This window comes from Spermophilus citellus (assembly GCF_964194105.1).
Source record: "Spermophilus citellus genome assembly, chromosome: 1".
Lineage (NCBI taxonomy): Eukaryota > Metazoa > Chordata > Mammalia > Rodentia > Sciuridae > Spermophilus > Spermophilus citellus.
Window position 1 is genome coordinate 168131092 of NC_138182.1, and position 14103 is coordinate 168145194.

The 14103-nt window shown below is 32.7% G+C and overlaps 1 protein-coding gene across 1 annotated transcript in view; it reads right to left on the reverse strand.

The window, feature by feature from the left end:
* DTWD2 (DTW domain containing 2) overlaps nucleotides 1-14103 on the reverse strand; it is a 146505-nt gene that overhangs the window by 101164 nt on the left and 31238 nt on the right. The window contains exon 4 of the mRNA XM_081299110.1: nucleotides 13629-13821. Within this exon, the coding sequence (XP_081155236.1) occupies nucleotides 13629-13821 (193 nt within the window). The remainder of the gene's footprint in view (nucleotides 1-13628; nucleotides 13822-14103) is intronic.

The following is a 14103-nucleotide window of genomic DNA, read 5'->3' on the forward strand; positions in this document are numbered from 1 at the left end:
CATCGTTGAGAGAATTAGAAAGACAGACTCAAAGTTAAACTTCCAGAAGCAAATACCCAAGGCCACCACAGAAATGGCATGATGTAGACATTATCTTTTCTCTGTTATTATCAAATGCCAGGAACCCAAGGTTACTGTAACTACTACTGTCTCCAATGCCAATGTCACTCTTGCATCAAGAATATGACAGTGAGAAACTACCATTGCAACTGCTTCTGTCACATATTTGCCACCACTCACCCATACCTTAAAAATGGAGATTTCACATAAGGGCCTTTCCTCTCACTTGCCAAAATCTTACTCACAGGGGGCTCTGACCTGATAAGTAAAGATAATTTGTCTGACTACTAAAAGAGACTGGATAATGTACTCATAATTTATATTTATTTAATTATCCTGACAGAAAACATGGGTTTCTAGATCACAGAGAGATTTATAATTACTCACAAAACATCTTCTATCAGTTCCCCCAACTCACTATGGAGCAACTCAATGAAAGCAGAGGTCATGTGCTCATGTAGAAGGAGCCTGAAAGAAGAGGAACTCCAAAACTATGAATCTCAGAGGTTACACAGGAACTGCTGGCATATCTATTCCTCTTATCCTGTAGGATGTAAACAAACTGTCTATGTGAGGAAGAAAACATGGACAACCTATGAAATACAAGAAAATGGCTATGGATTTTAAAACCCTTAAAGTGAAAATAAATGACAAGGGTCTTTTAAGTATATCACCTTTAGAATGCAAGCAAATGATACTGGGTCAAAACATCATCTCCAACTTCCAAAACATACAACATCCAAATGACCTTAAAGGGAGGGGCCAGTGCTTTGTGCTCAAAAAGACCTGAAAATGAATATATATATATATATATATATATATATATATATGCGCACGCGCGCGCGCACACACACACACACACACACACACACACACACACACACACGGCTGTTTCCAAATACTGGAGAATTAAACTTTAAGCTCTAAGTTTCATATACAAAATCCACTAAAAGGGAATTCCCAGAAGATGATGATAGCATTATTGATGGTAACTACATCACTATTTAAAATTTTATGTTTTTATCATTCCTGTTTTTTTTCTTACAGCATCTATACTTATATTGAACTAAAGATCATCTCATAGTATGCTTTGCCTCTGTTGAACATACATTTGAATCATACATTTGATTCAAATGGGGTACGTAACCTTAGTCTTATTTTTCCACATGTACAGATTGCAGGATCACATTGGTTATAGAGCCACGTTTATATATAGGGCTATACTAGTGTCTATTGTATTGTGCTGCCCTTCCTATCCCCCCCTCCCCTTCCCTCCCCTCTTTCTACCCAATCTACTGTGACACGTTTCTCTCTCTTTTTTCTTCCCCCTCACACCATCTTATATGTAATTTTGCATAACAATGAGAGTATCCTACCATCTTCTGTGCAATTCCCCTTCTCTCTCCCATTCCCACACACCTCTAGTCCCTATTTAATGGTAATCTTCTTCTCATGCTCTTCCTCCCTGCTCTGTTTTGAGTCCCCCCACCCTTATATCAAAGAAGACATTCTGCATTTGTTTTTTAGGGATTGGCTAGCTTCACTTAGCATAATCTGCTCTAATGCCATCCATTTCCCTGCAAATGCCATGATCTTGTTATTTTTTAGTGCTGAGTAATATTCCATTGTGTATAAATGCCACATTTTTTTTATCCATTCATCTATTGAAGGGCATCTGGGTTGGTTCCACAGTCTAGCTATTGTGAATTGTGCTGCTATGAACATGAACCCATTAGCAATTTATTCCCAAATATCATGTCAAGTACAAATCTATTTTTTCCAAAAAGTACCACAATTGTCCCAACAGCACTTAATTAATAACATTCCTCAACTATTTGAGATCTCATCTTCCTCACATGAAAGTCTTTAATAACAGTACCACCTACTTCATATCATTTAGCAGATATATTATAGATGGTTTAACATCAAAATGTACATAAAAAATGAAAAACTAAAAATTAAAAAATTAGGAAAATATTAATGTAAATTTTGGATGTGGAAGAACCAAGTAAGAGAGAAACGCCAGTCTCCATAAAGAAGTAAACTGAAAAATCTAACCACATATATTTAGATTATTTCTATAGGACAAAATCAACTAGAAACAAAGTCAAAGGACTTTAACCTTTATAAGACAAAGTATGTGAAATGCATGAGACAAGAGAAAATGGTTTATCTTCTTTGAAAGAGGGCTATAAACTGGTAAAAATGATAAATAAACCCTTCTTAACCATCACAAAAAAAATTGGCAAAATATATAACTAAATGATTCACAGAAGAAATATAAATAGTCTGTCTTATGGTTTGGATACGAGGTGTTCCCCAAAAGCTCCTATGTTAATACAAGAAGTGTGAGAGCTGTAAACTAACCAGTGGATTAAGCCATTTGATGGATTAGTAATTAGAAAGGACTAACTGGGTGGTAAGTATGCCACTGGGGCATGCCTTCAGAAATTATATATTATTCCCTGGATCCTCCTTTCTCTTTGTGCTTCCTAGCTGCCATGAAGTAAGCAGATGTCCTCTGTCAAACTTTTCTGCCATTATGTTCTACCTCACCTCAGGCCCAAATAGATAGAGTGTGCAAACCACAGACTGAACCTGTGAAATCATGAGCTCAGAATAAATTTTTCCTCATTTAAGTTGTTCTGGTCAGGTGTTTTGGTCACAATGATGAAAGGCTAACACAGTGTGTAAGACTAAAAAGGTCTTCAGCCTCAGTAAAAGAATGGAAATGAAAATTCAATTAATGAGCTATCAATTACTCATCAAACCAGCAAATATTCATAATATCCCTTACTTGAAAGTTTAAATGTGTATTCCTTTTGATTTTATAATCTTACTTTTAGGATAGTATCCTATAAAAATAAACATCACAGTAAATCTTGACTGAGGACAAATGTCAAAAGTGTTTATTTCATCAGAGAGAGATTTATAATTTATAATCTATACTATTTGAGAAAACACAAACATACATCTCTTTAGGGAAATCACTGATAACTTAATCCACTAGGTAGATTCATGTTATAGAATATTATGAAACATAAATGAGATATTTCTGTGGACTGAATAAGATCCTTCCAAAATTCATTAAGTCCTAACCCACAATGTGACCTTACTTGGAGATAGGGCCTGTGCAGAGGTAATAAAGATTAAATGAGGTGTTGAGGGTGGGGCTCTATCTCATAGGGCTTAATTAGAAAAAGAAACACCAGAGTTCTCTTTCTTTTCCATTCAAGGATATGTGCAAGTCAGAAAGAGAGCCTTCACCAGAAACCAAATTAACTGGCATCTGGATCTGAATTTCCAAGCCACTAGAACTGTGAGAAATGAATTTCTGTTGTTTAAACCATCCAGTCTAGTCACAGCAACCCAAAAGGACTAAAAGCCAACTAAGACAGAGCTATATGCATCCATCTGGAGAAACACTCCCATGGAAAGGAAAATGGGAATAAATTTACATTGCATTATCATCTTATTTCTTGTTTATTTTTTTATTTCAAGAAATAAATCAAAGATCCTCTATCTGTTAATATATGTTGATACAGTACACATGAATACAGAAAAAAAGTTAAAAGCAAACATAACATACTTGTAACTCAACACCTAAAGGTATGGGGCAGGCAGTAGAATGCTATCTAGAAGGACAGCAGAGATAATTACTTTTACTTTGCTTCAAAAAACAAGTTAAGCTGGGGCTGTGGTTGTGACTCAGGGGTAGAGCCCTCACCTAGCACATGTGAAACACTGGGATCAATACTCAGCACCATGTAAAAATAAATAAATAAAATAAAGGTATTATGTCCATCTACAACTAAAAAATATATTTAAAAAATAATAAGTGGGCTGGGGATGTGGCTCAAGCGGTAGCGCACTTGCCTGGCATGCGCACAGTGCTGGGTTCAATCCTCAGCACCACATACAAATAAAATAAAGATGTTGTGTCTGCCAAAACTGAAAAATAAATATTAAAAAAATTCAAAAAATAAATAATAAGTCAAGCAAATGCACATCCTTCTAAATCTCAGAAGATATTTTTAAATTTAAAATATATTTTGAGCTGGGTGCAGTGGCACAGGCCTATAATCGCAGCAGCTTGGGAGGCTGAGGCGAGAGGATCACAAGTTCAAAGCCAGCCTCAGCAAAAAGTAAGGCACCAAGCAACTCAGTGAGACCCTGTTTCTAACAAAAAATACAAAATAGTGCTGGGGATCTGGCTCAGTGGTCAAGTGTCCCTGAGTTCAATCCCCAGTACCCCCCAAAAAAAGGTATTTTGAATTTATCTTCTTTAGCATCAAAAAATGATATCACATGATTTCATTAATTACTGAACTGTGTATTTCAATAAAAGTGCCAATTCAAGAAATATTATGGTTTTATATACTAATAGGTTTTATCAGCCAGGATACAATTTATAACTATATTCACTGAACTCTTAACTATATCAAGGAATAAGGTAAACAATTTATACTGTCTTAAATGGTTAGAGTTGATCCAATATGAGTTTATTGTCTTTTTTCATTTATGTAGACAGAATAAATTTTATATTGCTCTGTTAATTACTTTTCTAAGTGCTAATATATCCAAATACTGTATAGGTACACATGCCTCTTTGCAGAAAAAAATACTGGCTTTATATGAAGGGAACTTTTCAAGATAGAAATATTCTCTATATCTCAATTATGACAATGATTCAATTGTATTCATTTGCCAGAATTCATCAAATCATGTTTAAAATGGATAATTTATTGTATATAAGTTGTATATCAATAAAGCTAATGTTTTAAAAAATAAAAAATGCAGAATTTATCTCAAATCATTTGCAATGTAGAGAAAAAAATATTCCTATATTATAGTTATATTTTTTCACATTTTCAAAATGTAAAGGGCAAAGAAAAATACTCAACACAGTCTTAAACAAAAAGTATTTTTCCGAAAATTAAAAGCATCAATCCTTTTTTTAAATGGTTGATTGTTTTATGCCTTATATAATAGCACAAAACAAAATGGGTTTTTCAGCCCTGGAATTGCAGGTCCTTTTGTAGAAATACAAAACAGTTATAACTCCAAGGTTTTACATCAAAACTCTAGAAGTTTCTGAAGCCTACCTTTTTTTAATTTATTTATATCATACATGACAATAGTGGAATGCATTACATTCATAATTATCCATTCACAGCACAATTTTTCATAACTCTGTATATAAAGTATGTTCATGGCAAATTATGCCATTATACCTGAGCTCTCTTATTGATTTTTTTTTGCATTTTTTACAATTCTTAATACACCTTTATATCACAATTTATCATATCTCTGTTTGTATAAAAGGTATGTTGAGCAAAGGAAAATATACACACTAAGAACCAAAACACACATAATATTTACTTACCTGGATATCAGAACAGGCACATATATTCAGGTTAGACAATAACTGCTCAGGCATTAGGTATACCTATACAGTTAACAGTTCCTAAATTACCACACATACCAGGAATGTGCAGTTTCCTTTCCTACTTCAAAGCATCACCTAGTGATCTTGTTAAAATGAAATTTTTTAGTAGTTCTGAGGTGGGAACTGAGATTATGCATTTCTAAGCTCCCAAATGATACAATGCTACTGCTGGTCCACGGACCACAGTTTGAAAAGGAAAGCAGAGCACATCCTTTCACATTCTGCTACTGTACACTTATCTCTACACAATTTATTATATTTCAAAATAAAAATTCCTAAATTTAAGGAACTACATTAGAACAAATGATTTGTGACATATAATCGCAAATTTCAGTACATTCTAAAATAAAATTAAATACAGATTTTTAAATTAGAATAAGCTAGATTAAGCATAATATATTGAATTAGAATGCAGAAGATACAGATTCTACTACAAATTCTCCATTTAACTGGGTCATTTATTGCTGGTCAGTAGCTTCCACATTTTTGAAATCTGAAGATTAATCTTTAAGATTCCTTCCAGTTCAAAAATTAATATAATTATATTATTATTTGCCAAGGGATTTGAGAATCTCTCCCAATAAGAGAAGTAAGATCACAGTTAAGAACTGAATAAAGAACAAATGGAAGAAGCACAGGGAATTCCATGCCTAGAATTCTGATAACCATTTTTAAATTTATATATATACCATAGCGCCTACCACATCCTATTTATCACCTAGACACATACAACAAATAAACGCAAATGTGTTCAAGCTAACTCCACTTCTATATGTAAATACTACCTACAGGTTCAGAAATCGCCCTGATTGCCTATGAAGAATACAAAACACTATAACAAATGAACCAGAAAACTCTAGAAAGTACAAATATGTCAACAAATTTAACAATTTATTTATTTACTTTATAAATTATAAAGTAAATCACTGATATGTGAGGACTTTGGTATTATGGATTTAACATTCAACTGTTCTGGCTGTATCACAAGGTCAGTAAAGTTTTACAATTACGTATTTTGCCATGGCACTAATATAAGGATGATACTGGAAACTACAATACAGACGTCATTTAACAAACACCTAGTACAACAGGCTACTCAAAATCTATATGTCAATGAGGCAGCACTGCTCTCTACTTTTCCAGAATCTTTTACATTATCAACTCAGTTGAAGTGGGGAAAAAAATATAAAAACCTTCTTTTGATGTGGAAAAAGGGGCATTAAAAAGTAAACCAACCCCCCAATGCTGATAGAAATATTAAAAGAAAATAGTTTTGTATGAAACAAAAAGGACAATAATGAATTTGGCAAGAGATCAAATATGTAACATAAACTAGTCCATAATAACTGTATGTGGACAAAAGAAAAAGGTGTCATGAAAATCTCTTATCCAATATGTGCTCTCAATAGTACTCTGCTTAGCAAGTGAGAAATTACACTTTAGTAGATGTTGTTAAGGCAGCAAAGCAAGGATATGCAAATACTCCATGGAAATATATTCATGAAGAAAGCCAGGGACTCTGCAAATATTTCCATACTCACCTTGGATTTATTTCTAGCAAATGTCAAAAGTCTCATGTGTTACATTCCTCTGAGCGAAGAGATTCATTGACAAATGAATATATTCAAAGTCCAGATTAAAAGGAGGCTAAATTAATAGGTTTGAATTACAATTCTTTCATTCCTTAATTATGTAAGTATGAAGTTCACATATGGTTACTTGCTTATTAGAAGACAAAAATATATTTTTTTTTCTATAAAGAAAGCAATACAGCAGGCTGTATTGGCACAACCCTATAATCCCAGCTACTTGAAAGGCTGAAGCAGGAGGATTTCAAATTTAAGGCCAGCCTAGGCAACTTCAGTGAGACCCTTTGTCAAAACAAAATTTATTAAGAAGGGCTAGGGTGTACCTCAGTGGTACAGCATTTGCCCAGCACGCCCAAGACCCTCAGTTCAATCCCCTCCCCTAAAACAAGAACAACACTCTGGACTTTAGTATTTGATGCTAATTTTTGTTTTCTTTCCAACATTTTTCACTTATATATTTGGAGCAAAATGTTTATCCTATTATGGAAACAAATGAGTCAATTAAATTAAGAGCAACAGCTAAGACCAATCTATGAAAAAAACAGATGTAAGGTTATATGTGTACTGAAAATGGGATAAAAAGAAAACAAATCGCATTTAGGAATAAAATCTAATTGATTTTTACTACAATGTTTATAAATTTTGAAAAATCAGACAAAAATTCATTTTATTTCTTGCTTTGTAACACTATAAAATAATTATTTTAAAATTTATATGGAGCACTAACTTTAATTCAACCAAGGAATGTATAAGCAAGCATATACCTTGATTTCAAATAAACAATTAATATGTAGCAGACTATAGTATCTAGAGAGTCTATTGTCTGCCAAGACACCTGTTTAAGTTACCTTTCTGATAACAACAGCTCATGTACACTGAGGAACTTCCTATTTCAGGCAGTTCTGTTAATATCATTCTCCATCAACCCTAACTGCAGGGACATCCAGGATTCTACTGTGGGAAAGAGAAATCATCTTTGGATTAGGCCAAATTAAAACAGGATTAATCTGCTGCATCCTACAGACAACTTCCAATATAAGGTGAGAAGTCCATTCATATGAGAAAAACAGATTAACACAAAAGAAACCAAACCTCAAAAACAGAGCTGTTTGATAACCAGATCTAGCACAGCTTGAGACATTTCTAGCTACTTGGAGCTTCCCAGGTATATGACCTATATAATACTTCCTTTCATGTTTTAGTTAGTTAAAGTTGAATTTCTGTCAATTACACATGAAATAGTCATTTATTTTTTTACTTATTTGTGTCTATTAAAGCAGGGCCCTAACAATGTCTATTATGTAATAAAATAAATTAATTTTTCTTCCAAAAAAATTGGAAAACAGGGCTACTAATGAACTGAATATTGTCATACACTAAAAATCATCACATATAAATGAGTAATGTTTCAAAACTTAGACAATGTTTAAAATGAACTAATTTTAAGTGTTACACAAGATAGTTCAGAACTCACTGTAAAAACCATAACAATTATCAGTATCATTTTACAATTGTATCGATGTCTAAAAATAAGTCTACACTTACTTCAAAAACCAATACCTTTTTCATCTCAATTTATCTATTTTTCCATTTATATACATTGATACATCACTTAACCAATAGGAATTCATTCTGAAAAATGAATCATTAGACCATTTTGTTTATAAACACTGTGTGAAGGCTGGCATATGTGAGATACCCAGTGGTGAGCTCCTGCCTAGCATGCACAAGGCCCTACATTCAATCCTCAGTACAGAAAAAAATCAATGTAAACACTGCATAAACATCAAAGAACGCACTTAAGACAGCCATGATGTCACTAGGCTGATACAATCTTATAAGACTGCTGTTCTATATACAGTCTATCATTGACATTCAAGGGTACTTAATTACTATTCTTGAAACTTTTCTGTAAGTTTCAAGTTATTTCAACATAAAAGTTTACAACTTGGTATGGTTAAGAACACAAGTCTTGGTCTAAACTAAGCAAGTTTACATTGCAGCTATAAAAGAGACACAAAATAAAAAGTAAGTTTAAGATCTCTGTGTCTCAGTTTTCTCAGCTGTTATTTATGTTTCCTCAACAGATATTAGTTCATAGGATCTGAAGAAACAGTAAATGAATTAATATATATAAAGCACTTGAATTGGGACTGGCCCATTCAAAGCACTCAGTTCAGCAGCTACTTTCTAAAACTGTTTAGAACTTATTTAAGTATTATCTAAAAACTATGTCAGCATTTTGGTCAAAGGGAATCAAAGAACTTGAGATAAAAACTTCAGAAGTCAGGGTTTCATTGTTATTCACTAAGTGCATAGCTTGTATGCACCAACAGCAGAGCAGATGAAAACTACTGGGAATTCAAAGATAACATCATTAAAAATACATAAGGACTGAAGTTTTTCATTCATATTTTTTCAGCATATACAGCTCAAGTATACCAAAAAGAAAGAATGCATAAAATGCAGTTAATAAAATTAAAAACAATAATGAAATATTTATTGACTAGAGACTATATATTTTTATATTCATAGAACATGAACAAAAATCTATCATGTATTTTTCCACACAGAAATTATAAACTTATTCAAAATACTGCATCCAAAGTTCTTGATCATAATTTAACAAAATCAGAAATAAAAATAAAAGAAAAAATATTATTATACTTGGTGATTAAGAACTCATTGATAATCCACAGATTAAAAGAAATCAAGATAATAAATTACTTCAATGCTATAGATAGAACAGTTCAACCCAAAATGATAGGATGCAATGAAAAGTTAAACTAAGAAGAAATATTGCAGCCTTCCTTCTCTTTATCATTAAAGAAGGAACTAGAAACTTTAACAAAGGAACTTAGTTATTATAAAAAGATCAGATTTGCTGGAGGTAGGCACATGCCTGAAATACCAATTGCTTGGGAGGCAGGATGATCTTGAGTTTGAGGCCAGCCTGGGCAACTTAGTGAGACCCGGTTTCAAAATAAAAAAGGATGGGGATATAGCTCATTGGTGAAGCACCTCATGTTCAGGCCCCAAAACCACCACCAAAAAAAGAAAAAGTTGGATGGCTTAAACAACAGACATTTCTCACAGTGCTGGAGGCTGGAAAATCTGATTGGGGTACCAGTATGCTCCAGGTCCTAGTGAGAGCTGTCTTTCTAGTTTGCAGATGAAGTCTTCTTGCTGTATCCTCTTACAGAAGAGAGAAAGAGAGGGACAGGGTGAAGAGATATATATTTTGTGTCTCTTATTTTAAGGGCACTAATTCCATCATGAGGGCTCCATGCTCACGACCTAACTATCTCACAAAAGCCCCATGTCCAAATGCTATCACATTGGGAGTTGGGGTTCCAACTTATGAGTGTGATAGGTGAGGATCAAAATTCAGACCACAGCAGTACTTGAAGTTCAAATCTTAAATGATGCTGGGAAAACTGTACATCCTATAAATTAAAAATAAAAATATGCCCTATCTCTTGTCATATACAAAAAGCAATTCAAAATGAATTAAAGACTTAAATATAAGATCCAAAATTATAAAACTATTACTAGATGAAAACAGGGGAAATGTTTCACAAAATTGGTCTGGACAAAGATTTTCTGAATAAGATTTCAAAAGCACAGAGGCAAAAATAGACAAATAGGATTACATCAAACTGAAAAGCTTCTGTACATCAAAGGAAACAACAGAGTGAAGAAATAATCTATAGAATGAGAAACAATATTTGCAAATGGTGCATCTAACAAAAGGAGTTAATATCCAGAGTATATAAGGAAACTAAGCAACTCCATGGGGGAAAAAAAAGAATCCAGTCAAAATTCCCAAATAACATTTATGAAAAGAAGATGTACAAATGAACAATAAGTACATGAAAAAAAGCCCAAGATCACTAATTGGAGAACAGCAAATCACAACAGATATAACCTCACCTCAATTAGAATGGCTATTATCAAAAAGATAAAAAGTAACAAATATTGGTATGTATATGGGGGGAAGGCTACTCCTATACACTAGGTGGAAATGTAATTACTAGAGCCATTATGGAAAACAGTGTGGAGGTTCTGCAAAAAACTAAAATTAGAATTATCATGTGATCCAGCAATACCACCACTACCTATTATAACCAAAGGAAAGGAAATCTGTATGTTGAAAAGTTATCTGTACTCCCGGGTTCACTGCAGTACTATTCATAATAGCCAAAATATGGAAGTAATAAAAGAGTCCATTATTAGATGAATGGATAAAGAAAATGGGGTGTGTGTGTGTGTAGGTGTGTGTGTGTTTCTTGGGATACTGTTCAGCCATTAAAAAAAAGAACAAAATTGTGTAATTTGCAGCAACATGAATGAACATGGAAATCATGGTAAATAAGCAATATAAGCCAGGCACAGAGAGAAAATACCACATGATCACACTCCTCTATGGAATCTAAAAACAGCTGATCTCATAGAAGCAGACAGTAAAGTAGTGGTTACCAGAGACTGGGGAAGAAAAGAGAGATGGAAGGAGGGAGAAGAGATGTCAATGAATAAATTTACAGTTAGCAGAAATACATTCTGGTCTTTATTGCACAATAATCAACAATAATGAAGGTATATTTCAAAATAGCTATAACAATGATTTGAATGTTCTCACCACAAAGAAATAAAATAACAAATGTTTGAGGTAAAGGATATGCTAAATACCTTGGTTTAAATATTACACAATGTATACATGTATCAATACATCACATGTAATACATACATATGTACAATTATTTTGTGCCAATTAAAAATAAAAATAAAAATTAAAAATAAAACTGACGAAGATGGAAATTAATAATAAGCCAATCCCAAAAAACTAAAGGCTAAATGTTCTGTCTGATATACAAATGTTAACAACAAAGGGTATGGGGAGAAGAGAAGTTCAGTGGATTAAATGAAGGGGAATGAAGGGAAGGGAGGGGAGAATAACAACAGGAAAGACAGTGAAATGAATCAGGCATAACTCCTACATTCATATATGAATATACCATCAGTGTAATTCCCATCATGTTCAACCACAAGAACAGAATCCTAATTAGAAAAAGTTATACTCCATGTATATATAATATGTCAAAATACTCTCTATCGTCATATATATCTAAAAGGAACAAATAAAAAAAGAAAAAAATTAATGAAATGAAAATAAAGTAGCCATTATAAACTATCTAAAATCTTACTTTTTATTTTATTTTTTAATTGTAGATGAACATAATAACTTTATTTTATTTAATTATTTAATTTGTGCTGAGGATGGAACCCAGTGCCTCACATGTGCTAGGCAAGAGCTCTAACACTGAGCCACAACCCCAGCCGAAATCTTTTTAAAACCTTTTTTAAAACTCAAAAAATAAAGAAACTTCTCCTAACTCTTCATGGAAAAATTATTCGTACGTGTGTGCACACAAGTGTATGTGTGTGATTAAAAACAAAAAACAGATTCCAGAGAAATTAAAATAATTATTTAAGAATATATGTTTGTATACAGCAACTAATGTACTAACTTAGAAGAAAAACAGAATTCCTTAGAGAAATATAAAAGTTATTAAAAAAACAGATCCAAATACAAGTAAAAAGCTTGAATAATTACCACAAAATAGTATGAACTCAAAAGAGTTCATTCCAAGAACAATTGAATGGCTCAATATTAGAAAATATATCATCATAAATAATTACATCAAAAAATTAAAGAATAAACCATGTGATTATAATAATGAGTAACAAAAAGTATTTTGTTAAAAAATTTAGTCATTCCTGGGCTGCTGTTATGGCGCAGTGGTAGAGTGCTTGCCTAGCACATGTGAGGCACTGGGTTCAATCCTCAGCACCACAAAAAAATAAATTAAATAAAAGTATAAAAAAATACAATAGCACTATTAAAAAATTCAATCATTCCTAATGAGAACTGGGTAATTTAGTGAGTAAATTAAAGTATTTAAGTATAATCTTAATGAAAAACATTATATATACATAAAAATAATCCTGGAATACTTCTCTGATTAAATGTCTAAGAGACTTTTTTTTTCCCCTAGTAATGAGGATCAAATCTAGGGCCTCATGCATGCTAGCCAAGCACTAGGCCACTAACCTTTATCCCTAACCCTTTTTGTTTAGAAACAGGGTCTCACTAAACTGCCAGGCTGGCCTCAAACTTGTAATCCTCCTGTCTCAGCAGCCATATTGCTGGGATTACAGGTATGTGTCATTATATGAGACTCTTAATATAGCAAATGCCTATATTCCTATATGACTATAGGAATTGAAAAGGGATGACAAATTTGGAATCATATATATGTATATATACATGCATATATACACACACATAAATGTATTCAAATACACAAAGCACATGTAATTAATTCTACCACTCTCCTCTACATTAACACATATAAATGCCACTAAATTAATATATTAAAATGTATGTATTGCTTCACAGAAAATATAAATAATATACATAATTATACATAATTATATGTATTTATTTTATGTCAAAACACTAGTTTTACCTGTTTAGGAAGTCGGAACAAGGAATTTTTATAGAAAATATCCTTAGCCTGGCTCCATGTACCATCAATGATGATGATTGTAGAAGGATAAACAGGAGAATCTAATATAAATTCTTCCAAATCTGTAGCTTCAGCTCCTGGATATAATATTAATGTGCTAGACTTCCGGCAGACAGTTGAAAGTTCAATATCTCTAAAAAAAATATATATTTAAATTATCTTTATTAGCTGTGGGGAAAACAAAAGTTTTATGATATTTATTGAATTCCTAATAAAAGTTCCTCTCTACCTAGTTATTTATCTAATCAAGTAAAAATACTAATTAGTTCATAAAGTATAGGTTAAGTGTCTCACAATTTTGTGTACTCTACTGATTCATTAGCCACAATTCTACCAGCCTCCCAATCTTCACTACTCTTCTCCATCTAGACTTTTCTATCCAATTGCCAAGGGCATAATTTTAACCCTCCCAAAG